The 27,309-nt window shown below is 45.0% G+C and overlaps 1 protein-coding gene across 2 annotated transcripts in view; it reads left to right on the plus strand.

Annotated features, from left to right (window-relative positions):
* The window catches only part of LOC138267953 (DNA replication factor Cdt1-like), a 48,966-nt gene that overhangs the window by 11,905 nt on the left and 9,752 nt on the right, over positions 1 to 27,309 (plus strand). The window contains exons 3-7 of one of the 2 annotated variants that reach the window (XM_069217235.1): positions 1,635 to 1,784; positions 10,157 to 11,001; positions 11,622 to 11,825; positions 19,219 to 19,364; positions 19,485 to 19,582. In XM_069217235.1, the coding sequence (XP_069073336.1) occupies positions 1,635 to 1,784; positions 10,157 to 11,001; positions 11,622 to 11,825; positions 19,219 to 19,364; positions 19,485 to 19,582 (1,443 nt within the window). The remainder of the gene's footprint in view (positions 1 to 1,634; positions 1,785 to 10,156; positions 11,002 to 11,621; positions 11,826 to 19,218; positions 19,365 to 19,484; positions 19,583 to 27,309) is intronic. The other variant, XM_069217237.1, reaches the window with a different exon arrangement.

Below are 27,309 nucleotides of genomic sequence, written 5' to 3' on the forward strand. Positions count from 1 at the left end.
GCCCTGAAAATTCATTGCCCCTGAAGGATGTTATTTTTTTGTGCTAGCACCCCCTATCATCCAGTTCACCTACTTTTACTTACTAACTAGTCACAGCCCTAAGCTCTTTGCCATATTGATGCTAGCTACTGACATCATGATACATCTGTGTAACTAGACTTTGAGGCATTGCTGGAGCTGGATGATGACCCCTTATTTACCTTTGGTATTGGTCTTGCGTGGGATCGCTGAGTCAAGATGGGTGGTGGGTTTGTGGTGTCTTCTGGTTTTCGGACCTGTTTGTATTGGCAATTCAAATAAGTCATCAACATTCACAGTGTTGAAAGATATTATGGCACAGAGAAGACATATCATGTGCAACTAGATACACTATGCTTTTTGTCTGGCATCTCTTCTCCACTGAATTGAATGGATCTTGTAAACAAAAACTAAAGTAAAACACTTAAGTGTGAAGGGGTTACAATGCCACAATCACCGGTAAACTTCATTACCGTGAGTCCGAGTCACACAGTCCTCAATTAGTGAGTTAACACCCAGTGCTTAATTTGTAAATAACAAGGTGCCGGTGCTCAAAGCTCTCCTCTTAAATATGCAGCTGCCTCAATTAAATGTGAGCACACGGAATACTGAGGCGGCGTAATCCTGAAGCCTTCTCGGGCCACTTCATTCAATTTAAAGGCGCTCCGTGCACCTTCAGCTCACTCTTGCAGCTTTCTAATTTCTCCCTTTGTGACGCTTTTTCGTTTTTCTCTTCCTCCGTCTTTCCCATGTGTGTCTTTTGCTCGCAGCAAATGCTTGAGGGCGAAGAATAAGCGCCGGCCCTCAAAAATAAGTACCGGTGCTCAGCACGGGAAAGAATAAGCACAAATTAAGCACTGTTCACACCCCCGAGACAGGCCGTATTATTGCTCATAGTCTGCAACATGTAAGGAAAGATTTTGCCTAGTCAGTCCTATTTCTGTTCCCCTTGCTCCTCCCGCCCCCCCCCCCCCCGTGCCTGCACAAGCCACTGAGACAACCTGAAATCACCAAAGGTGCCAGCAGAAGTCAGGGGTGGGTGCAGACTGGCGGGAAGAGGAGTGTCAGGTCTGTAAAAAGAAAGATTGAACCTTGGGTAATACAGGTTAATGGTAAGTAATCATGGCACTGCTAACTTGGCTGGTCATCCTTGTCATACTCCTAACTGGGTCATGATATGCCAAGCCCATTCTACTTCTGCTGCCTCTGCAGGATGCAAGCAAACACAGAAAGCAATGCCACACCCACTTGTATTGATAACAAAAACACTTCAGGAACACGCTGTGACAAAAGGCAGAGCACCATCATAGAAACCATACTGGCCTGACATAACATTAGCTCTCTGGTGATAATTACGTGTGTGAGGCAAGGCCAGGTAACTCGCAGGCATATTAAGAGTTTCCCCCCCCCCATAGTTTGCTTTGTATACACAGTAGTGTTTTTTTCCTCTCTGTTCATTAACTTGTAGGTCTTGAGTGTATGCGTTTGTCACAAGGGCAGTTTGTCCCTGGTAAAGTGCTCGCCTGCTCCCAGTGTGTACGTGCGAGCATTGGCCTTTGGCTGTGAACAGCCTGTATGGCGCATCGCTGATGTCTAATGGGCGATTCTTCTTGCAGCTCAGCAGCCCCTTCTCCATAACTGCTCAGCATCACTCCACACCTTTGCCTATGTTCATGGACAAGAAGTCCAAAAACCTCGTGAATGAGATGCTGTCACCGATTTGGCGGAGCCCGTTGCAGGAGCATCTTCCTTTTCTGCAGGAGGCGGTGAGTTCGTGCGGATCTTGGAGCTATGTAATCTTCGGATGAACCCGCCCATTGTGGTAAATCATGAATTAACCAAACAGGACAGTAACGATAGGGCGGAGTTGGAGAAGGTTGTGTGCCGGGTGGCAGTGGTGTCGAAAGGAAACGTGCTTGATGCGACTTTGGGGGCTGTGTGTGTTGTAAGGAGCTTTTTATCCCTTCTAAACAGTCGCCAATATTTCTGGCTTAGACACTGGGTTTTGGGAGTGTTTAACCTCCCTTCAGGGGTTGCCGGAGCTCATCTTCCATGGCAATATATTGCCTGGCACTCCCCTGTCTGACATTCTATCTTATGAAGCCTTGTTTATTGTAAATCTAAGTGCTTAGACTAAGATTTTGCAGTGATTTTTTTTATTTATTTTTTTTATTGATTTTTTTAGAACCATTTTTATTGTTTTATTGGCTAAGAAAACGTATAATACACACAAGTTATAGGATATATTTGCCATAGCAGTGACCCCTCAGCCCCACGCCCCCGTATCTGCACCCCTTTCGTCTTTTTGATGCAAAACAGTGCTCGATCCCACAGTTCAAGTGCTGCTCCTCCCCATTTTAAATAGTTTGGTCCTGTTATAGACTGACCTATGCAGGATGTTAAACTGCATCAGTCTCGGTCTTGCCTGTATTGCAACTTCTCTAGGGTGTATTAGGGCGGCCTCCCAGTCAATGTCTTCTAAGACCTCTAAACCTCACTCCCATCTCGAATGTAAATCTGGGAGGTTGTCTGGGGAGTTACTGGTGATGATGATGCGGTACAGCTAGGACAGAGTTTGTAAGTAATTTCCCCTCCCAGTACTCTGCTCTCTAATGGACCATGCTCTAGGAGATCAATCCTCAGGATCCCCTCTGCCTGCAGGGCGTGTACCAGCCTGAGGGACTAAGATCTCTGGGTGGATGTCAGTTAAAATTCCTGCTGTAGGGCTTCAAACAATTTCACTTCCCCCTCTTTCCACTACGTCTCCCAGAGATTCTATTACAATCAATTCCCAGTGTTTGAGCCCCTTGAGTTTGCCAATCTCCTTTAGCATTCCCCCTTTCCAGAGCGATGCAGCCTTGTGATCTTACCCTGCCAGCCCAAAGCATCGTCCCATGCTCTTGTGGACACCTGTCTGCTCAAGCAGGCACCTCTGATAGACTTAGTGCAAGTTATGTGCCTGGCCTCATTTCTGCTCTTCCTGTTCTAGTTGCCGACTCTGTTTGCGTGGTGAATCCCCATTCTTTGATAACTTGAAGGTGGGTGGCTGTGTAGTGTGCCCTTATGTCTGTCAGTGGTAGCCCACCATTGTAGACGGAGCAGTACAAGGTCCGCAAAGCCACTCTCGGGGTGACCCCCCTCACCCAAAGTAGCACACACAGTATTTCATCTATTTTTATTAAATTTAAGTGTCTGGTATTGGGATGGGGCTATTTTGTAGAACATATAGCAATTTGTGTAATGCTATTATCTTGAAGATGGATGCTTTACCCATAAGGGTGAGTGGGAGCATATGCCACTGTTCCGTGTCTTCCCGGAACTCTCTCAGTACTCTGTCTAGATTCATTTCAAAGTATCAGTCCCTCCCCATCAATATCACAATTCTCAAATATCTGAAGCTGCTTCTTGTGCTATGGCAGGCCCCCTGGACCTCTGCCTGCCCTCCTGAGTCTCATCTGGTATAGGGCAGACGGTTCCCAGTTGATACGGTACCGCAAATAAGTCTCACAATTTCTGAACACCAGTAGGACCCCTGGAATCGTGATCAGTGGGTCTGTTGATGTAAATCAAAGTGTCATCTGCATAGAACAGTATATCTTTTTTTTTCTTCCGTTTTCAGGAACGTCTAGGTTGCCAGTGGCTCCAGGCACAATGCAAAAAGTTACGGAGAAAGCGGGCACCCCTCTCTCGTACCCATTTCCAATGCAAATGTTCTTGACCTTGCCCCATTCATCCTCACTATTGCCGTAGGTGCTCTGTACAATAGGTCTACCCAGGTACAGAATTTAGGCCCGAAGCCAAACCTCTTCAGGATCAGCTGCATATACAGGGAGTGCAGAATTATTAGGCAAATGAGTATTTTAACCACATCATCCTCTTTATGCATGTTGTCTTACTCCAAGCTGTATAGGCTCGAAAGCCTACTACCAATTAAGCATATTAGGTGATGTGCATCTCTGTAATGAGAAGGGGTGTGGTCTAATGACATCAACACCCTATATCAGGTGTGCATAATTATTAGGCAACTTCCTTTCCTTTGGCAAAATGGGTCAAAAGAAGGACTTGACAGGCTCCGAAAAGTCAAAAATAGTGAGATATCTTGCAGAGGGATGCAGCACTCTTAAAATTGCAAAGCTTCTGAAGCGTGATCATCGAACAATCAAGCGTTTCATTCAAAATAGTCCACAGGGTCGCAAGAAGCGTGTGGAAAAACCAAGGCGCAAAATAACTGCCCATGAACTGAGAAAAGTCAAGCGTGCAGCTGCCACAATGCCACTTGCCACCAGTTTGGCCATATTTCAGAGCTGCAACATCACTGGAGTGCCCAAAAGCACAAGGTGTGCAATACTCAGAGACATGGCCAAGGTAAGAAAGGCTGAAAGACGACCACCACTGAACAAGACACACAAGCTGAAACGTCAAGACTGGGCCAAGAAATATCTCAAGACTGATTTTTCTAAGGTTTTATGGACTGATGAAATGAGAGTGAGTCTTGATGGGCCAGATGGATGGGCCCGTGGCTGGATTGGTAAAGGGCAGAGAGCTCCAGTCCGACTCAGACGCCAGCAAGGTGGAGGTGGAGTACTGGTTTGGGCTGGTATCATCAAAGATGAGCTTGTGGGGCCTTTTCGGGTTGAGGATGGAGTCAAGCTCAACTCCCAGTCCTACTGCCAGTTCCTGGAAGACACCTTCTTCAAGCAGTCGTACAGGAAGAAGTCTGCATCCTTCAAGAAAAACATGATTTTCATGCAGGACAATGCTCCATCACACGCGTCCAAGTACTCCACAGCGTGGCTGGCAAGAAAGGGTATAAAAGAAGGAAATCTAATGACATGGCCTCCTTGTTCACCTGATCTGAACCCCATTGAGAACCTGTGGTCCATCATCAAATGTGAGATTTACAAGGAGGGAAAACAGTACACCTCTCTGAACAGTGTCTGGGAGGCTGTGGTTGCTGCTGCACGCAATGTTGATGGTGAACAGATCAAAACACTGACAGAATCCATGGATGGCAGGCTTTTGAGTGTCCTTGCAAAGAAAGGTGGCTATATTGGTCACTGATTTGTTTTTGTTTTGTTTTTGAATGTCAGAAATGTATATTTGTGAATGTTGAGATGTTATATTGGTTTCACTGGTAATAATAAATAATTGAAATGGGTATATATATTTTTTTTGTTAAGTTGCCTAATAATTATGCACAGTAATAGTCACCTGCACACACAGATATCCCCCTAACATAGCTAAAACTAAAAACAAACTAAAAACTACTTCCAAAAATATTCAGCTTTGATATTAATGAGTTTTTTGGGTTCATTGAGAACATGGTTGTTGTTCGATAATAAAATTAATCCTCAAAAATACAACTTGCCTAATAATTCTGCACTCCCTGTAGTTCCAATCAATGGAATCAAAAATCGTGTTGCCCTTTCTAACATGAATCCTGTTTGGTCTGCTTGGACTAAAGAGGTTATCATTTAAGCCCCTCTATTCGCCATAGTTTTCGCCAGAATTTCTCTCTCTGTATTTAAGAGAGACATGAGTCTATAAGAGGCACAGAGGTCTCCTGGTTTACCAGCTTGGGAAGTGACCTCATTGTTCGCGTAGTCGGATCATGTGGGAGTTTGCCCTCATCTGTGGCTGCTTGGAAAAAGCAGACGTAGTGTAAGAAATAGGGGCCAATAGCTTGTGAAATTCTACAGAGAAGCCATTGGAGCCTGATGTTTCCCTGATTTGCACACTCACTAATGCCTCTCAAATCACGCCTATTGTGAGGTCTTCTTCCAGCGCCTCTCGTTGAGTCTCATCTAAGACTGGAACCAGTATTTCCCCCAGGAAGGCTTGAATGTCACGCTCAGTGTGGTTTCAAGGGCTTTACAAATTGTTTGAGAATGTGTGCGCTATATATCTATCTGTACAGACCAACCCAGTCTCCGTCCGCACCTCTTCCACCCAGCGTGCTTCCTCTTCTTGCCTACCCAACCATGCAAGGAGGTGACCTGTCTTGTCATCAGTGTCATACAGCCTCCATAGGTAGTGTTGCCCAGCCGCACTGTGTGAGGTTCTGATATTGCTCCCCAAGTACCTCAAGTTGTAGTTGTCTCTGGGTCTTCAGTTCACAACCTGTCTTTTTCCACTGCAATGAGGTATTGCTCCAATTGTTGGACTGGTTGTTCTTTGTTTCTTTTTAATAGCTATATTAGTTTGAGCTTTGTCACTGATAACTGCCTTTTATATGCTTCCTTCAGCATGACTGGGGACTTTAGACCCTTCATTTTCCTCAAAATATATTTGAGTATCTACCTGCAGGGTGAGAGTTATGTCTGGGTCTTTGAGAGCCTGTGTATCTAACCACCGCCTCGGGCTCCCATCTCTCATACGGGTTCCCAACTTAATGTACACAGGTGAATGGTCTAATATTCCTCACACTAAATATTTCGCCTCCCTCACCCACAGTTTCTTTCCCTGTGACACAGGTAATACAAACAGGACAGAGAACAATAGGCCCCTGACAGACATGAATATTACTTGTCAGGAGGGTGGGCAAACCACCGCACCCCCCTCATTCCCAGAACACGGATGAAGTGCGCTCAGCCGGTAGGCCGCTGCATTTGAGAACCTTGGGGTGGGTGAGGGTCTACATCTGCATTCATAACATCGTTGAAGTCACCCCGCGCCCATCATATGCAGATCAGCATCTGAGCCTACTAGAATTGCACCCACCTTGTCAAAGACCCCATTTTGCATTCTTGGCGGGGAGTAGATATTAACAAAAAGGATCTTCCTTCTGTTCATCGGCCTCTTACTGTTAAGTAGCAGCCTTTGAGCTCTATCATTTACATTTCCACCTGGAAGAGTGGATGTTTTCTGGTCAGTATAGCCACCCCAGCGAACCTCTTGTTAGTCCTGCATACACCAGTAATTTGTATTCACCGCCTCCTTTTTTTATTTTTTTATTTTAATTTTTTTTTATGCACCTGGAGCTGTTCCGCCAACAAATGGGTCTTGTGCAGCAACACAAGGTCCAAGGAGTGCCGCTGGATATAGTTCGCAACTACTCCCCTTTTTATTTTGCAGCCCAGCCCATTCTCATTCCATGACAAAGTGCTCAATGGTTCAAGTGATAGAGGGTTCATGAGTGCAAAATCTTGTGTTGTAACAATGGTGTGCGGCCATGGCCTTTACTATTCGTCTGTCTGTGGTTAATTGCGATTCCTGGGATGTGTGCTGCGCCTTGTTACTAAAATCTTGACCATGTAACCCCGGCCCCCACCCCCCAAAACCCAACTTTTTCCTGACGTGGGATCTCAACTACCCACTTCCCTAACTTCGGAAAGGTCTGTCGCCCACCCTCACCCTTCCTCACAAAAACCACAACTGCGCTTACTTACAGGTCCGTGCCCTCCCGTATACCTCGGGAAGCATGCACCAGTAATATACTTTAATTTGTGCTGGTCAGTCATTTTTGTCAGAGGTGTCTTCTGGAGTGTTCCCCAGTTTTTGTGTAACCTGGTCCCTACTTAAGTCTGTGTCAGAGGACACTGCCTCGTTCTCTGCTTTATTGGATTCCATGTCTCTTCTCCGATCTTACTGTCTGGAACTCTACCAACACCCCCCTACGGGAACGATTCCGAGGCAGTCTATGGGGCTCTCGTTTTTCCCCTATGGAGTGCTCTCCCAAGAGTGCTTCCAAGCCTCAGTATTTCGTGGGAGTCGTTCCTCCAACCATGCCTAGTCTGGAAGCTTACATTTTTTTTGTTTTAACCTGGAAGAGCTCCCGTAGCTTAGCGGGGTAGAGCAGCATGTACTTAGTCTATTGCTCGCAGTTTCTCTTTCACCTTTTCGAACAGTTTTCTCTGCTTCTGGACTAGTCTGGTGTAATCTGTGAAAATGAGGCTCCAGCTGGATTTGAATTTCACTCCATCTCTCTGACTGTCTGGAGCACCAGATCTCTCTAAAATTTGAGAAGCAAACTGGGGTGGGTGGGGGGGAAGAGTATCCCTGGTGTGGTGTTCCATCATGAGGGCCGGGGCACTCCCTCAGTAAGGAAACAATTGACCATCCAACAAAAAGGTGTGCAGCCAAGTTTCCATTAACTGTTCTGGATGAGAACCCCCTGTGCCCTCAGAAAATCCCAAGAATCAAAGATTGTTCCATCATGAGTGGCCCGCTGCATCTTCCACTCTGGCTTCCAGCTCTCTGGTTTGACTGTTCATCCTCTGAACAATCTGCTTTTGGTCTTTGATGGTACCTTCCAGCGTTGCTCTGCGGGATTCCGTTTCTGTCACTCAGCTGATGTTTTTATGAGGATCTTGCCATAGTGATGCCACATCTGCTCTCACCTCTCCAATCTTAGTCTCCAAAGCCTGGCTGGAGGATTCAATCGCTCATAGGATCTTGTTTGTATTGGGGTGGGGCACACTAGTTCCTCCTGCACTGTATGCCGAGTACAGGGTGTCTGTTTTTTCTTTTTCTCCTTATGGGTTAGTAGCCTGGTAAAGCTGTCCATTTTTGCCTTATTTCATGGGGGTTTGCCCCCCCTCCCCCTCGTTCCTTCATACACCAGATTTTCATTAGTGCATATTCAGCTGTTGTCAGCCCACCAGTCCCCGTTCCGGACTCGCGGGGTGGGCGGCACAAGCAGCCAAAGGATGAGATGAGGTGTGTCTGTCTGACTGGAGGCCCTCTGGGTGTCCCTTGATGCTCGGGAATGCCTTATTGACCCCTGTATTCTGGCAGGTCTCCCTAACCCAAACTTCAGCTATCCTGTGCCGGGATGAAAGTCAACAGGGCTTTAGTCCATCGAGAGAGAGCCCGGACTGCCCTGGTAGTGATGGTCCCTTACTTTCTGGCAGAACCCTTAGGCTGTTCTCTTCAGCAGGCCAAGCACGCGGCCAGGCCTTTGCAGGTCTCTGAGCTCCTGTGTGGCTGTATTGTTTCCAGTGTGGCTTTCGCAGCGCCCAGGCCTTCACCACCATTTTCACCAGGGTGGATTTATCCTTATATATTACCTATGAGATAGATTGTACTTTTATGTTATTGATTAGATGTCTGTGAATTTCATCAGTACCCCCCCTCTTACTGAAGGCAACCTCTATTTGAACCAGATGGGAAGAAGATGCCCCATTTCCCTGACCTCTTCTCGGAAAATAAAGTAAATGGCTCCTAGAAAATCCATGCAGTGTCCCATAACTGGAGTCTTTATGAAATAGCCCAATCGTGTGCATGTGTGTTGGACGTAGAGTGCAAGATGTTAGGCACAGCACATTGAGTGCCTGCATAAAATGGTAACTAATCTCAAGACTCTGTTTGCCCCAGTTGGGACAACAGCCATGCACGAGCCTAGGTGCCATCTGTGAAACCCTAATGGTGTAAGGTGAATATTCACACCTGCTGACCTCCGTCCACTTTCTTCCTCCCAAGCTACCTGAATCCCCCTCTCTATGTTTAATGACTTTAAGTCCTAATCAGAGTAAAGGCACAACAGCGTGTTCAGTTGATGCCAGTTTTTTTTCTCCTGACAAACCCAGAGGCTTCAGGACTCAGAGCCTGTAGCTGCCAGTTTCTCACCCCAGATGGTCAGTTTTTTTTTTTTTTTTTTTTTTTCCTTATTTGTCACAGCGCTTGGGGGATGTTTCATTGGTTGAGGCAGGTCGCCACCTCTGCTAGTTCTGGGGCCATTGAACGTTAGTTTTTAAGACACTGTGGGCCTGATTACAACTTTGGAGGAAGGTGTTAATCCGTCCCAAATGTGACGGATATACCACCAGCCGTATTAAGAGTCCATTATATCCTATGGAACTCGTAATACGGCTGGTGGTATATCCGTCACATTTGGTCTATGTAATTAGTTTATCACACTTGGAAATTTTGGGTTAAATTGAAATATTTTGTATCATTTTTTTTTTAATATAATATGCTAAGTGTTTGTTTTCTTTTGTTGAGTGAGAAGAGGAATTCTTACTTTCTGAAATTTGCATTCATATTTGGAAATATAATCTGTCCCGTACAGACACAGGTACACAACAAACGTATATGGAGGTTATTTAATGTATATGTTTGCGGCCCTTGACAGTACCCAATATAGATCTGTCATGAATCTGGTAGCATGAAATGTCTCAATGCAACGTTTCCTTTACAGCCTCAAGAAAAGATGCTAGAGCTGAAGCCACATCTGCAAATACTCCAGGAACCAACTCTGGAACCCACCTTGCCTTTGACACCTGTGCCCTATGTATCAGACCTCCAAGATCTGCCAAAGTCTCTTGTCCATAAGGGTTTGGACCCTGAAGAAGACCTGAAACGCGCGGGTCACTGGATATCCAAGGAGGACAGAAACAATTTGGAAGCCAGGGAAATAAAACCGGAGATAAAAGAGGAGCAAACTGCTTATGAAGGGCACCTCCTGCCAGCAGTGCCTGTTTTTGAATTATTGGACCGCGAGAATTGTTTGAAACGGGTGCGGGAGATTGAGGCACGAGTTCAAAAACTGAAAGCCATGGAGGAAGAGCAGAAGCAGAAACCTATAGAGGAAAAGCAGAAGCTGAAAGCCATGGAGGAATTGTGGGAACAGAAAGCTAGGGTAGAAGCATGTCTGCCACCCCAGCCTGTTTTCCAGTTGTTGGACCACAAGGGTCGCCTACAACGGATACAGCAGATTGAAACACATGTTGCAAAGCTAAAAGCCATAAAAGAGGAGAACTGGATTTCCAAAGAAGAAGAGGAGGAGTGGAAAGCTAAAGAGAAGAGATGTATAAAGGAGGAAGAGCTGGGACAAGAAGGCACTGTGGAAAGGTGGCTGCCACCGCGGCCTGTGTTTGAATTGCTGGACCGACAAGGCTGCCGGAAACGGCTGCTGCAGATTGAAGCACACGTTGCAAAGCTGAAAGCTGTGGAAGAGAAGAAGCAGAGGGCTAGAGAGGAGAAGGAGTGGAAAACCAAAGAGAAGGAACCCAAACGTTTAGGATCCCAAGTCAAAGAGAAAAGGTGAGTAGGGAGTGTTTAACAAGAAGGGGTTTGGTAGTTTGATGTGGGTTGGGGATGGGAACAAGCTTGGTATGGGTAAGTGTGCAACTGCTCTCAACCAGGGGTTTCAAGCCACATACATTGCACTTTGCTGGCGCACTAGTGCTTATTGTAAAGTAGAAGCTTATGCCATTGGCTGTCTCTGTATGAGCTCTGTCCCTGTTAGTTTGTTCTTGAGCTGTTGATCTCTGAGTTTGTTGATGTGGCTTTCCTTTTTTTATAATTGACCGTAGAACGAGTTGCATTAATAACTAAGGTTCTTTATGTGGTTGAGGTTGACCTACACCATGCACATTACATACTTTTTGCTTGTTTCATCGAATACTAAGGTTGGACATGCTTTGTATCTCTTTTATAGCTGGTTGTTGAGCTTTTGTTGGAACTATGGTGGAATCCTGGGTCTATCCATAGTTTGACATCTCGCATTGCTTGTTGCGTTTTGTTGGCAGATGTTGCTCTCTCCCCCCCCCCCCCCCCCCCCCCCCCCAGGCTGACTTCCTTGGTGGCTCGATCATTTACAGCTGAGATTGTCCATGCAATATCCCTCTTTCGTAACTTGGTCTTTTTCTCTGTCTCAACAGCCCTTCCCCTGAGGATGCACCAGTCTGCCATCGTGTCCACACCCTGGCTCAGACTGTGACCCTGGGGATGCCCTTGCCACATAAGTACACAATGCTGGCTGAGATGTTTTGCAGCATGGACACCATTGTGACAAGTCTCTTTAACCAATGCGAGACCGTGACCTTTGCCAAGGTGAAGCAAGGGGTGCAGAACACCACGCATAAGTGAGTCACTGAAAATATCTGTAATGTCTATGGTTTAGAAGGGAGGTGTGTGAGGCGGTTATTTAAAGCTGTATGAGTACCATGTGATATTATGTTGGATGTCCCTCTGTTAACTGGTATCTGTTTGAAATGTAAATTCAGACAATATTAGTATGGAACAATATCCTATCCGGAGGCCCTTTTGATTAGTGATCGCATGTCTGCTGGTGATTTATTGCTTAGGGAAGCCTCGTGTTGCCAGATCTTCTGTAATGCATTAGGAGTGATTTTGGGCTTGCTTTCTTCAACAGTATGTGGTCTTCTTTCCTCAAACACTTATTTGGAAGGTAAAGTTTGAATGACAGATTTTCAAGTTGTCTGAAAATCTAATTGGCTCTTTCATGTGAAGTTTGCCTTGGGATTCATTTTCCATTTGAAACTAGAATATTCGATTCTCGTTCCTTATGCCATGATAGTTTATCTATAAATGAAGGACAGTGAGACTTCCACTTTAATTCCGACTAATGTGATGAAACGTCAGACCTCCTTAGAGTGGAATTGGGAGCCCCTTACACCTCATCCAGGGCCTTTTTTCTACCCCGATAAAAAGGACAAGAAGGGTTGGAATCCACCTAAATAACAGAGAGGGGACAGGGCAGAGAATAGGCCAAACAAACAAAAGGATAAAGGGCAAATAGACCTGTTACATTCATGCTAATTCTGGGAATAACTCACTGTTATTTTCAGCAGTTTTTCCAGTTGGTATGGCAAGGACACATATTCATGGTATGTTATTTTAATATTTTTATAGTCCTTGTTTTCATTTGTTCATGATTACCCCATAGCAGATAATCACGTGGAACTGATACAGGCTTCTTCTACTGGCACAGGTCAAAGACTTGTTGCACCAGCCAGCTCTTTTGGTATGCTTACTTTAAGATTGGAATAATGTAGGCAGATCTTTGGAATGATAAAACCCGTGCAAGCGTTTAGTCACTTGAGAGTTGATACATTAGGAAGCACAGGGTTTAAGGACAAAGAAGTTGTTGGTAAGGTTTCCAAGCAGAGAGAAAGGTTCCACCAGTTGATTCACAGACTTTGTAATTTTAATCTGAGTGTCAAAGGGAATTATTTGCTACCCTATCATTTATTTTTACATGTGTTTCGGCATATGTATTCGGTGACCTACAAAATAAAAAAATGCTTCTCACTTCCAGGTTCAGTTTTTAGAGTGATCAAAAGTGCTCTTATGGAAATTTGGGTACAAAACATAAGTGTGTTTCAAATGGGACTCCTAGGACTGTCTGTCTGAGTGAACTACCACATTATCTTGTCAAGAAACTTGCGCATGCTGATCAGGTTTACAGGTAGTCTTGAGTTGGGCTTTAAGTGGGACCAGTCAATTGCATGACATGAAATAATAGATGTTAGAGCATGCTCTAAAAATATTAGCAGTACCAATTATTAGACTTCTTACAGCAGTAGTTCATTACATTTTACTGATCTGTAGATGAGAAATATTTACTTGGGTTTTTATGATATAATCAATCAGTCTGGATTTCTAGAGCACAGCTGTTCACCCACCAGTGTATCTAGATGCTGAGAGCCAAGCTGCTCAGGTAGTCAGTGGAACAACCATGTCTTGAGTCCCTTTCTGAATTCCTGAAGGGAGGGTGAGATCTGGAGGTGGAGGCCATTTGAGGACTTGGCAGCAAGGTAGGAGAAGAAACGTCCATTGTTTTGCTTCGGCAGATGCAGGTGTGTGAGAGAGGGAAGCGTAGCGCAGGTGTCTGGAGGGCTGGTGGAAGTTCGGTGGTGGTTAATGTTGGACCTCGATTGTGCAGGGCTTTGTAGGCGTGGGTCAGCATCTTGAATTGATCTCTAATGGATGGGAAGCCAGTGAAGTTTCTTGAGGTGTGGGATGATGTGGATCCATCTGGTGAGGTCAAGGATGTGCCTGACTGCTGTGTTCTGAATCATCTGCTGTCTCTTCAGGTGGTATGTGATAATTCCTCATAGAGTGATGCATTGTCTAGGCGGCTGGTGACAAGGGCTTGAGTGATGATGCGTCTAGATGGACTAGGAGCCATTTGAAGATCTTAAAGAGCATGCAGAGAGTGAGGAAGCAGGCTGAGGAGACTCTGTTGATCTGATTTTTCATGGTGAGTTTGCTGTCTAGGATGATGCGGAGGTTCCGGTTTTGTCTGTGGGAGTGGGTGAGGGTCCTAGTTCAGCTGGCCACCAGGAGTCGTTCTACGGGAGGAGGTGTTCCAGGTCAGTACATCTGTTTTATCTGTGTTGAGTTTGAGGTCGTTTTTTGGTGGATGGGTCTTCAGATAGAGGATGAGCTGGGTGTCATCTGCGTAGGATATGATGTTCAGTCCATGTGCTGTGATGCTGTTGGGTTGATGAAGCTTCTTGATCAGGGTGTGGTGGGACACTGTGTTGTATTGAAGGCTCCTGAAAGGTTGAGGAGGATCAGAGTGGCAGTTTCTTCCCAGTCTAGGTGGGTTCTGATGTAGTAGGTGGCTGTGATCAGAGCAGTTTCAGTGTGGTGGTTCTTGCGGAAACCAGGTTGGGATGGGTCAAGAAGATCATTGTTCGACATGTATTCCGTGAGTTGGCAGTTGATGGCCTTTACGAGGACCTTGGTGGGAAAGGGGAGCAGGGAGATGAGTCGGTAGTTCTAGAGCCCCTTGGGGGTCGGTGAACAGTTTCTTGAGGAGGGGGATTAACTTGAACCTGTTTCCAATCTTCTGGAAAGCTGGGGGATAAGATGGATGTTTTAAAGATGGAGTTTGTTGCTGAGGCTGAATGTGTGCTGAGGGCAGGGGTCTGCGGGCGCTCCTGAGTGGACAGGATGGCTGTGGTGCTCTGCTTAGTGGGCTGGTCCCACTCCGTGATCTGGGGTTTGCGTCTGGAGGCGAGAAAGATGTCAGACGTGGTGGATTGGCGTTCAAAGTGTTTTGTAGATAGTGGAGATCTTGTTGTGGAAGAAGTCTGCCAGGGTGTCGCAGAGATCTTAGAAAGGGGTGATGATGTTTTCAGTTGCTGAGTGGTCGGAGAACTCCTTGATGATGCTGAAGAGTTCTTTACTGTAGTTAGAGCGGACATTGATGCGGTCGGCTAGGGCATTCTATTTTTGTCTCTTTCAGGGCTTGTTGGTAGTGGTTGAGCTCTGTCTTGAAAGAGGTGCGGTCTGTGGGTTTCTTGTTGGTGTTCCATATCCTTTCTAGCCGTTTGCAGATGCATTTCATGGTTCTCAGTTCTGGGGTGTACCAACTGACATGTTTGGTGGGGTCTTGTTGGTCTCTTGGATTTGGTGGGTTTGACAGCGGCAAATCTGTCAGCGCATTGTCATCCAGGTGGTGACGTTTTTGACTGCCTGTTTGAGGTTGGTAGAGGTGTCTGGATGGGAGATGTCGAGGGCGTTGGTCTATTGGCTTTTGGATACTTTGTTCCAGCTGCGGTATGTGGGGTTGGGCAGCTTAGTGGCAGTGTTGGGGGTCTACTGTGATGGTGAAGTGGACGATTGAGTGGTCCGTCCAGGTGAGCTTGGTGACTAGGCTGTACTTGCCTCTGTTGGCTGTGAAAATAGGGTCGAGCTTGTGCCCTGCATTGTATGTGGGGTCAGTGACTAGTTTGGTGAAGCCAATGTTGTTCATGCTTTCGAGAAGGTTTGCTGCATTGGCGCCATGGAGGTTGTCGAGGTGAAAGTTGAGATTGCTGAGGAAGATGTAGTTCTCTGTGTCGATGTCTTGTGGTGCAATTAATTTGGGGTTGGAATCGCAGAAGTCTGGCGTGGTCCTAGGAGTCTGTAGGCTATTGTGCCTTTGATGGTGATTTTGACGTTCGTTTTGAGTTGGATGTTGAGGTGTTCCATGATCAAGGTGGTGTTGTCTGTGGTGGTGGTGCAGTGGATGTTCTCTTTGTGGATGAGGGCAATTCCACCTCAGTGAGTGTTTGTTGATGCAGTTCCGGTGTACTAGCTTGTAGCGGTTGGGTGTGGCCGTCGGGTTGTGGATGCGGGGTTGATCCAGGTCTCAGTGAGGAAAATGAGTAGGGACATAGCTTGGGGGAGGGGAGGTTGGGAGTGTGGGGGGTGTTTATGGTGTTTCATGGTGTCCGTCAGATTTTATCTGTCGTTTATACACACACAATCTCTCACCTGTTTTGAAAGCCCTAAAAAATGTTCATTATTTTGCAAAATATTGTTTCTCTCACTTAGTACTTCTACCAGTTTGCATACCCCTCCTTTTCCACTGCCTCTTAAACCCCCTCTCAAGCGCCCTGCTTGTCATAAAATGCACTTTACCATTATATGCCAGCGTGATTGTCGGAAAATCTAAAGCTCACTCCCACCCCCTAATCTTACTGACTAAACTACGCCCCCGAAGACTAGGCCAGGGGAAGGGAGGTGATGGTGCCCTGATTTCGGTGGCGTGGTTGCCTAGCGTTTAGCAATGGCAGTGGAGTTGTCAAGGCGCTGCCGTGTTTGGTGTGGTGGTGGTGGTGATGGTGTAGTGTAGGAGAAGTGTGGCTCAATGGTTAGAGCGGCAGACCCTGAGGCAGAAATCTGGCCCGGGACCAGGGTTCAATTCCTGCCTTGGCGGGTCTTGGGCTCAATTTCCTCAGACCTGATAATTCGTGCATCGGTGCCTAATCTAATTCATGGGTCCCACTCTGTAACTCTGGGCAATAGCTTGCTTAATCTCCACAACGGCCCCACCAGCGCTGGGATGCCTGGCTTCACCTTGGAGGTTGCCCAGGAGTGGGCCTCTCACAGGGAAAAGCCAGGAGGGGTTCCACAGCGGTATGCGTACAGCGCCTTGAGACCCTAACGGGTGAGTAGTGCGCTATACAAGTACAAAGTTTACAGTTTATAGTGTGTGTGGGTGCCTCGGTATTGCAGGAGAAGACAGTGGCAGCATGTGAAGGGTCCTAACATGGAGCGTGGAGAGGTGCGGCAGTTGCTGTGGAGTCTGGAGTCCAAGGCACTGAGTTTGGTGCCGGTGTAGCGGAGGGTGACAGGATATCCAGGGTTCCTTGTTCTGATTGCGGTCCGGGCACAGACCGGTGCAGAGAGGCTTGCCTTTGACACGCCGGCAGTGTACTCGCTGCAGCCTCCATTAAGTAGGTCCTGAGAGGGGTGCTGGGAGGTGGGAAGCCAGAGCGGTGGGAAGGCGGGAGCAGCAGAAAAGTGGGAGAGCAGGAAAGTGAGCGGTGATGTCGCTGTTTAAAAATAACAATAAAACAGAGGCCGATTGACCAAATGCACAGGATGCAATGCTGACAGCACGAGATAAATTAACCAAAAAGGTACAACATAAATATCACAGAACGGCAAAGATTTAACAGGTTCAGCGGGCACAGATAGCACAAAAAGGACAGAGGGCAGCATTGCTTAGAGTAAACTGGCACAGAATTATCAGACTTAACAGGCACAAATACTGCAGGCACAGACACAACAAGAGGGACAGAGGGCAGAATATACAAGGGCAGTTGGATCAAATGAAGCGCAGCTCTTCGAGGCAGCAAGGAGGAGCTGGCACAAGGACCTGCTTAATGGGGTCTCATTGAGGCCTCCATTAAGTAGGGCTTGAGCGTATGTAATCTAAAAAGCGACCATTAATTTCTGTTCTTCACTTGTTTGGTTTTCATACTTTGTTTCCTGTATTTTTGTGATTCTTATACAGCATCGTTTAATGAGCTGGTGTAATCTCTAATTTGACTTTACCAAAACAATTGTAAAATGAACTTTGGGATGAACTATTTGGTTATACTTTGGCTGTTCCTGAGAATAATTTCTCATAATTCTTTCTTGCTCCTGTGTGTTAACCGCATACATGGAAATACGGAAGTCTTGTTTGTATTCCGTGGAAAAGACTGCTTTTTCATGGTCTTGTAGAAAGTCAAGTTAATGAGGCATTTGTTCTTTGGTTGGAATTTAACATTCCCAAATCTTTTTTCCTCTCTTATTACATTGAGCTCCCCAGACGAAGGATCTGACAGCTACTAAAAGACATTTGATTAATAAAAGTTTGCCTAATGACATTGTTTTCCACTATCATGAAAAACGCTGCCCTTTACAGAACCATGTTTTTCTAACATTGGCCAACCGAGGCCTAAACTAGGCCCGACTCTCTTGTATTTGTACAAGGCCATGTTTTCATTTCTCACGGTGGCTGAATGTAGCAAATTGTGCACGAATGAAATGCTTTTTTGATGTTTTTGGGGACCTCTAGCGAAGTGTCTGTTCAAATGTAACTGTGTATCGTTCTCCCTGCCTGTCTTCAGTGGATCGATCTGCTCGTTTATTGAGTCCGTCATTGTTCTGAGTGTAACTAGATGTCAACTGTTGCATCCGGTTACATCAGGCCAAAATATACTAATTATAACTGCTCATTATTGGGTGGTGTTTACAATGGTGCTAGGTAATGTTGCTTTATATTCTGTGTTGCGAATCTTTGTGCAAATGTAACATTTCGTTCACCACCTGCTGTGATTTTTCCTGTGATTATTCCTATAAAAGTGTCGCTCTGGAGATGGCAGCTTGGCTTGTTGGGCTAGGCTTGCTATGAAGAATTACTTGCTTTGCCTTCCTGAGGGAAGACCCATGTTAAGTTGTTTCATGCTTAGGACTTTGGATTATTTTGATCTCCTTTCTGAGGCTTGGCTCTGTTGGATCTCCTGCTACATTTGCAAACTTTAATCCGAATTCCATATACAAGATTTATTATACATTTTAACTGATTTTTAAAACGATTCATATTTTGCCTTTTGTAGTTAACTAAAATCTTATACTGAATATGCATGGTTTCTCAACTACACCTTGTCTCAAGAAGGCTTATTTAATTGACAGTGCTATCAATTTAGACCATCTAATTTCCTTATGTTCTTGGGGGCAACACCACCCCGATCCCGCAAGGGCCCTTGTTCTCCCTACTTTACCAGATTATCGGAGAAGGCGTGAACAATAATAAAGTGTAGGACAGCAGCTGGCCTCCAGCCGCACCTACTGTACATCAAATGGCACAAGCCTCTAGAGAAGCTCCTGGGCTGGTTAAGGTTGGTATTTGCCCACTCAGGAGATTAGTGTAACTTTTTTTTTTTTTTCTTTTTTTTATAGTCACTTACTAACTAATCCTTCTACATAGCCACATACATCGTTGTCCAAAAAAACAACCAATGGAAGTCTCCAGGAATGGCGCATGAAGTGTTGTACATCATGGCGGTTCAAACAAAAATAACCTTAAAGGCCAAAACCTTTTTTTAAATGCATGAGCAATGAACCATTTAATATTGCGGAATGTGAGTGATCTATAAATATATGTACAGGTTTTCTCATGTCTGAAAAGCAAGTTCGCTGTCACCGTCCAGCTGTAAACTGTACCTTTCTTGCATTGTGTTGCAGGCCATTTGAAGAGAGTAATGTTGGTCAGATTAAAACGGTCTATCCCTCAGCGTATCATTTCAGTCTGGAGAGCAGTATCCCTGTGTCCAAAGACAGTGTGAAGAAACTGGACGGCCAGCTCACCATTCAGCCACTGGCTGGAGATGGTATGTGTCTGCTGCTCCTACCAACCCTGTACATCAAGGTCTCCTTATGTTTGTGTAGATGATATTCTAGCAGGTGCTTGACTGATATGAACTAGCAGAGGCTATTTTTCTTTCCTTCAGAATGTAATGACCAGCGGCAGTTCTGCGCATTGTGCTTAATGGAGCGACGCCACATCTTTGAAGGCAACCTGGTGGACATTGTAAAGCAACATCACACGGTAGGTTCTGAGTCACTTCAAGCAGTACTAAGCAGCAGAGCAATCCACCTGTGAATGATGGTGGGTGTGGGCTTGGATCTTTGCCATTGGAGCAGCACCATATGATCCTACGGTGTATCAGAATTGTCTTTTTTTACAAGCTATCAGAAGGAAATTCCTATCTACAGGCTTTCTCCTCTGCATTTGCAATGCCATTGCTCCTCTTCCCCGGTACATTCTTTTCCACATCACCAGCTGAACGCTGCTCGTTTTACATGATCCATTACCCTACAGAGTTCTTTGTGGCCAGGTTTTTTAACCCCTTATCTAAGGTGCTGCTTGGTTACTCACTCCAATTCTACTGGTGCCTGCTTTCTAGTGTCCAAGCTCCTTGCTTTAGAAACTATGCCAGGTCCATGCTAACATTATCCACTGTTTGCAAGTGATTTCTCCTAGACGAAAAACTTTTAAAGCCTGGTCTGCTAACAGCACACTATCCAAGCTTTCATAAATTCAGCATTTGGGTGCAGAATAAGTGAGATTGTTCTCATTCATGTCTCCAACTTCATAAGTTCCGTTTGCCTCTGGTACATATCTTTCACCCTTCTTGATCTGTCACTGCTCAATCTCCTGGCTCTCGCCTACCTCCAAGCCCAACCCAACCTGGGGACCTGCTCCTATTTGAGCTCTGGCTCGACTCCATTTCATAGGACATCTCTTATTTCCCTCCAAACTCTCCGTCCTTCAAGAATTCCGTTCTTGAACCTCCTGATCATAGTGTATACGTCTCTTGAGGGATTACTGCATTGTTCAGCCTCTTCTGCCACGGTTTCCGCAATACCCTAAGATTATCTTCTCCCTCGGTTTTTTCCACAACCTCCGTATCTGACATCGGATTGTCTCCTGGCCATTCGAGTCTGGATTGCCACATGATGCCTATTGATGACCTCCACCAAGTAAACAATAAAGTACAGCCTGTTTCTAGAGCATACTCATCCAGTGTGTTTCCTGACATTTTTCTTTGTCTTCCTGACTTTTCCTTGCCTCTTTTACTCAATACTTTGAGGTCTGGTTCAATGGGAAAATAAGGAGTTCTATCATCACTACCTCTCGAAGGAATGGTTGCTCTTTGGAATTTATGTCCTAACCAACAGGGAAATGCTGTCCTTACGACACACAAAACGAATGCTCTTTTGTGGGCAGCATCAGGGAATGAGAATTTGCTCCTGTATATGAATGCTTTTGACAAAGTCTCACGTCTAGCACTAACCGGCACCTACTGCACTTCACTTTTAAATTACATCATAATAGTCAGATTTCCAACAAGACGCATTAAAGGCTACTTTGGAAGACCCTCGATACTTCAGAGGGATAAGGGGGGAACAATAACAGCTTGAATTTCTCTATAGCCGTGTTTTTCATCCTTGATTCAGTTCCACCGTTGAAGAGCGGGCTAGTCGTGGCTTTAGGATTGCAAACCTGTTGGATAATCGATGGGAGTAAAACAACCTTCTTTCATAAGTCCTGTGGAGCTTTGCTGGTGTTTTTGCCTAATGACTGTACATATTTTCTGCTGTTAGCACACTGTAGTAGTTGCATTTGAACAAGAGTACTCAAAAGTAGGTAGGGATGGGTGCACAATTTTATAAAAAAAAAAAAAAAAAAGGTGATCACAAAGTCAATATAATATGTAAGGGACCTGCTCACCCTTATTGGACTTCGTTGAGTTAACATAAGATGGAAAACATCATTTATTAATCCCCTCTGCTAGCAAATCGTAATATATGAAATAGTCTCCATCCCCCACCCACTTTACCTGCCCATCTATGATCCTTGTGACCAATACAAATGTTGTTTTAGTAACCTGCATAACTGAAACATCATCTTACCTCTGCAGTACTCCTAGCACATTGAAGAGGTTCCTAATGTTGCTACCTGTGCCACGTTCAGCCTCCGCAGACCTGCTGGTTCAGCCTCCGCAGACCTGCCGGTTCAGTCTACATTGTACAGTAGGCCAAGGTTCATGTTGATCACCCAGGGGTTCATAAACCTTGGTGTTTATCTTCTTTCCCCAATTTGTTGCACACCATTCCCATACTTGTGCATGCTCACCTTGCTCACAGTACAGCCCCAACCGACAATCCCCGGCCAGGCACCATCTAGAGATTAAAAGTATTTTCCCTTCAGGAGCAACTCCACTAGAATGCTCCCTCATCAGGCACTTTCTAGTAGCCCTCACACCCACAGTGTGACAAGATGACTTCCTGTCACAAGGACACACCTTTTCCACTACTGGGTTCTGATTTAACTTACCAGTGCATCCTGGGAGATGTAGTCTTAGTTCATTTTATTTGACCTAATTGGACTAACACACAATCATAATGATCCAGAAAAGTGGTGTCTCGTGGCATGCAGCCACCCAGTCAGTCTTCTCGCACACCATCTCAAGGATGCTTTTATGGCTAATACTTACCAGCCAGTTAGCATTGCTTTATGGTCTACATTATTTAAAGCCCATTATGTGTACTCCCAAGATTACTAAATTATTAATTTACAGGCCTCGAAAAATCATAAAAATGTTACTATTCCCTCCTGTCAAGTAGTTTGAATAATCTACTCGACCTAACTCTAATGTACTTGACCCAGAAACGGGTCTCAAATTGTGTGATCCTAGGCAAATATTGTATTTTATAGTTGCCTTTTTCTTCATTCTCACATATGAGTGCACCTTCAAATATGTGAGTTCAGCATTTCTTCTGTTAAAAAAATATAAAAAATCCTTTTGTTAGATTAAATACACTAAACGTTTGATCCATGTATTGTAAATCTAGCCCACATATAGGGTACACACGAGCCACGCATGACTTGCCTCTTAGTTTATTAATAGCTTTGCCATCAGGACAGGATTGTTTCTCAGTTTTGTTTAAACACTCACTTTTAATAAATATATTACTAAAGCATGATGTAGTAGTGCACTGTCATTTACAGACAGTACATTTCCAAGAACTGTCCAAAAACTTCCCACTAACTTGCATCTTTTTTTGATAAAACTATATAATGTATTAATAATAATCTGTGAAAACTGGGTTTCGGAAAACATTTATCATTTGCGCATCACCTATTAAAATATTTTTTTCATCGCACAGGTACAAAAAAGGGTCTTTCACAGCTACTGAAATACACTTTGAAATATTTGTAAAGTTGACTTTGTTATATAAATGTTGTGTGTTAGGAAAAAGCTGATACCAAAAGCCTTTCACTTCACATAGGTCAGACAATTCACCTTACAAAATCCTGGAACTCTGCAGTCACAAGGAAAAGTATTTGCATTGCAAGAAGACAAACTGACTTTTGGCCTCTGTCTCTGAACACAGAGTAAATGTGACAAGAATAAGAGTTAAAGGCATCCTAATTGCTAATTCATTTTCTGACTGAGCAGAACACCTGTTTGTCCATTTGCCAGAAGGGTCAAGTGGAATCTAAAAATAGCTGGACCTCATTAAATAAAAGGCACTCATGCCAGTGGTGAGCCCTGATTTATTTTTTTATGTTCACTGCACTGTTTTCTCCACATCCTGGTTTCTTACCATTTGCTGTACATCATGTCGTGTACTTCTTCCCATTGTAAGCACTGGTCAGCATTCCTGTTTTTAGATGCTACATATAGTTCGCCATAAATTAAAGCACCAACTAGTAAATAAGCTCCAGGCCTACGTTAAATAATCACAATTCATGAATATGATTTTACACACTTGAGATGCTGGAGGCTGGTCTATACCTAAGTGTTTGTAGAACCTGTCCAGAACTTTGGCATGTCATTATAGTGTACTTTCAAAAGTTGAGGCAACTATCAAGACGTGACATGCCACATGTTTCATCAGATGAAACAGTGTGTTCTCTGTCTGAATAAAACAAAACCGAGTTCAGAGGACCTGGTCGGCTGAGGGTGGGCCTCGACATATTCCTTGTAGACTACCTCAGCCCAGGGAGACCAACAGTTATACGGCAAAATGCCAAAAACCTTTGAATTAATATTTGGCGCTTACATTTTACATCCCAAGTAAAGGTGGTGGTAAACAGTGTCCACCTCTGGCTGTCTGTCTTGTAGAAAGTGGAACTAAACATAGCTTTTATGGTGGTTTGCCTGGCCCGCTACAAAAAAGCTGAATGACAGCCAACCAAAACTAGATATCCAGACTGTGAATTTCTTCTTTAATATGTGGAAAGATAGATTTTTGGGGAAAGCATTGTGAAGGTTCACAGTTGAGATACAAAGCTTTATTCGTAAAACCTGCTGTATTTTTCAGATGTTAGGCCCCATTTATTTGCAAGACGAACCTACTTTCAACTTAATCTGTCTGACAAAAACATCATGGCAAATTCCTAAGAATCTGGATTGCTATGAGCCGGCTTCTAAAGGGAGAAGCAAATTAAGCTTGTAAAATAAATGTATTCAGGTTATCCTTTAGCAGAAGCTTTTGGACTCAAAGGCATCACTGGTCTACAAATTGCTCTGACCTGGTCCGCAAGATGACATTTAGCATTTTATAAAACTTGTAAAGATTAAGGTTTTACATTTAATGGTCAACCAAGTCCTCCCCCATGAAGATTTAGTGTTCTACTTGGAGTCGCGTCAAGCTCCGTGACTAAGTTTGTGTCCGGTCAGAAGGCAGGCTGTTGGGCCGGTGAGCGAAGCTAGGTGAGACGGCTCGAGGCGAGGCGAAAGCAGGAAGAGCCATGGGAAGAGTCATCGGATTCAGAGTCGAGTGTCTGCATCCTGGAATCCGTGAGATCGGGAGCAGCGCAAGAAGTGGCTCGACGGTGTGGTGAGAAAGCTGTTGAAAGACCGAGCTGAGCGGCAAGCGGGATTGCTGGTATCCATTCCTTCAACACCAGAGGTACCAGACTGAATTTACCTACCTGCCAAGCGACTCCTCTCCCACCCCCCCTCCCCCTGCCAGCATCTCAGCCTAAAAATAGGTTGGAGGCAGTTCAGCGGTGATGAGCAGGTAACTGGCCCTGAGTGTGTCTAAGGGCCGGCGGGCGAAAAACAAATGTTTGTTCTACTGTACTGCTGGCAGTATATGCAGATTTAAAGAAGTCTTGAAGCATGTGGATGATATAAACAGAAAGGCAAAAACTAAAGGCAAAAACTAATATTGGAAGCACTTCAGAGAGACAGTTCCCCCTCCCTCCCCCCCCCCCCCCCCCCCCCCAACCGGTCCAATGACTTCTTGGTTCTACTTCTTATATCAGGGGGCCTATTATCTGTGCTGATAAATTTCCAGGAAAATCAATGTGAGACTGAATATTGAGAACGGAGCAATCTCGGGCATAGCTCCTATCTTGAAAGGCCCAAGTGAGTAAGGCAAGCATCAAGTGACAACATTCCGAGGCAAGGGGCACCAGCCATATTATTGCACTGACATTAAAAACTTGTAACTGTCTCTTAATGTACTACACTATTGGCTCCTGGTAGGGGTCAAGGAATATCATATTTGAAGTCATATAGGGGTAATACACAGTGTGGGGCAACTCGGATACTGCTCTAGGCAGCTTCTGAGGTGGTATGAGAACTCAGGGTGGCAGCGGAAGCGGTCTGTGCAGCACAGATGCGGCTTGTTGTATCTTGGTTCCTCCCAGGCTCCCTTTTCTGGAAAGCATGAAACGTGTTTCCTGGGACCCTTCTTCCAAGACCCGCGCAGCGGGTAGATCCTTCATCCTTGACAATAGGCAAAACCAAAGACTTGACCCCATTACTTGTAGGGAAACAAAAGATGGGATCCAAGAAAGAACATGTTGATGGTATGGAGGGTTCTCAGAAGGGGCCAAACTCTGCCACAACATCTTTGTCTCCACAGCTGCCTCCTCGGGCGAATCTTTCTACTAGCCATCAAGAAGCAGGAATGACCGGCACGACGGCAAGCCCGGGCTTGTTATCCCCTTTATCGATGCCTTCCATGGACCTAATAGGAGAAGGATCTCCTTGCCTTTCTCTCAGCAATGGGGCGAGGTCCACCTCAGTAGATTTAGATACTGCTTCACCTCCTGCTCCCTCACACATGGAGGCTTAGGCCGTAGGACCCCCCCCCCTTCTAGGTTTAACAATAAAGGGACAGAGAGGGGGAAAAGCTCCCTCCTGATGGTGAATCCATTAGATGACCAGTCTCTCAATAACCTAGAGGTTCCCACAGCCTCAGCCACTCGGGGCATTATTAATCTTCTTCCTCTGGTGTTACGTTTATTGGTCATTAGGGATGACAATCCTGCTCTACCTCCAACCCTCCTATATCAGCCAACTGTAGCTACACAGTCTACCCCTACGGTCGAGACCATGTTGAACCTTAGCTAAATGGAACTACGCAATCTTAAACTAACCCATGAAAAGGCTAAAAAAAAAAAAAACGAATGATCAATTACTCCAGCTCAACTCTAACATATCGCATTTGACGTCTCAGATCTCCCAAGTGGAGCAGAGAGTCTCAGATCTTGAAGATACGTATCATGGATCCACAACTGCAATGAGCCAGACACAGAATGAATTAGAGGCGCTGCAGTACAAAATGGATGATATTGAAAATAGGTCTCGACGTTCTAATCTGAGATTTGTTAGAATTCCAGAAGAGATTGAAACTGCTTCCTCAGTTACAAAAGTCATAACCGACTTGATACACAACTGTATTCTTCTTTCCAAGACTTTTGTGTACCCAGACTTGACCATCAAGCGGGCCCATAGAGTTCCGGCAACATGGTCTCAGAATTCCAAATATCCACGTACTATCCTGGTCAATTTTGGTGATTACAGGACAAAGGAACAGATCTTCTCTCAAGCCATTAAAACAAGAATGTTCAAAGTTGAAAGTTATTTCTCTTTTAGGGTCTTTTCTGATATGTCCATAACTACAGCCAATCAGTGTCGTGAATTTGTTAGCCTTATTGATGACTTTAAAAAAAACTGGGGGCCCCTGCTGGCACAGTCCAACTGGTGAAGCTAAATATTTTTCATAAAGGCCAGGCCCATATTTTTCAAAGCGTTCAACAAGCAAAAGACTTTCTTGCCGCTGTTAAGGCGTAACATATGTGTCGGGTGCATGCTAGATATTTGCCAGGGATGTAATGGTCCTAAAAGGACGGGGAAGGACAGGAAAGGATAAGTACCGGATGATCTATGATGATACATGAAGATATACGTATTACTTTAGATTTTATAACTTTGCACCCGTCCCTTGCTTTCCGCCCCCCCCCCCCCCTCACTGGTCTATACTTGCTATTCTTTGCAGACACAAGCTCAAGGGGTAACACACCAATGCCCCTAGTTTTTGGGTGGGAGGGTACACTTTTGGGAGGGACAGGGTTCACAGAGGTCATGATGGGCAGGTCTAGAATTGGTGAGTGGGAGGGGGTTGGAGCACTTGTTGGGTGGGCTCTTCCACTGGGGCAGGTGAAAAGAGAAGGTTGCAAACGCAAGGAAACTAGCAACTTATTGTCTAGAAGGATTGTGCTGAGAAAACGGGGCTTATGGGGAAGTGAGGATAAAAATCATCATGAACGCACCTAAAATAAATTGTAAGGTCAGGTCCAGTGCCAACAGGTCTTCCAAAAAACATACATTTTTATTACCAGATAGGTGATTGGCAAACTAGCACGTTCTCCTCTGGCTCCAATAAAATTGCTTCAGGCAATGTGAATGGGCTGAATAATTCACATAAATGTAGAGCAATACTCCATTGGTTAAGATCCTCTCAGGG

This window comes from Pleurodeles waltl, chromosome 12, assembly GCF_031143425.1.
Source record: "Pleurodeles waltl isolate 20211129_DDA chromosome 12, aPleWal1.hap1.20221129, whole genome shotgun sequence".
Lineage (NCBI taxonomy): Eukaryota > Metazoa > Chordata > Amphibia > Caudata > Salamandridae > Pleurodeles > Pleurodeles waltl.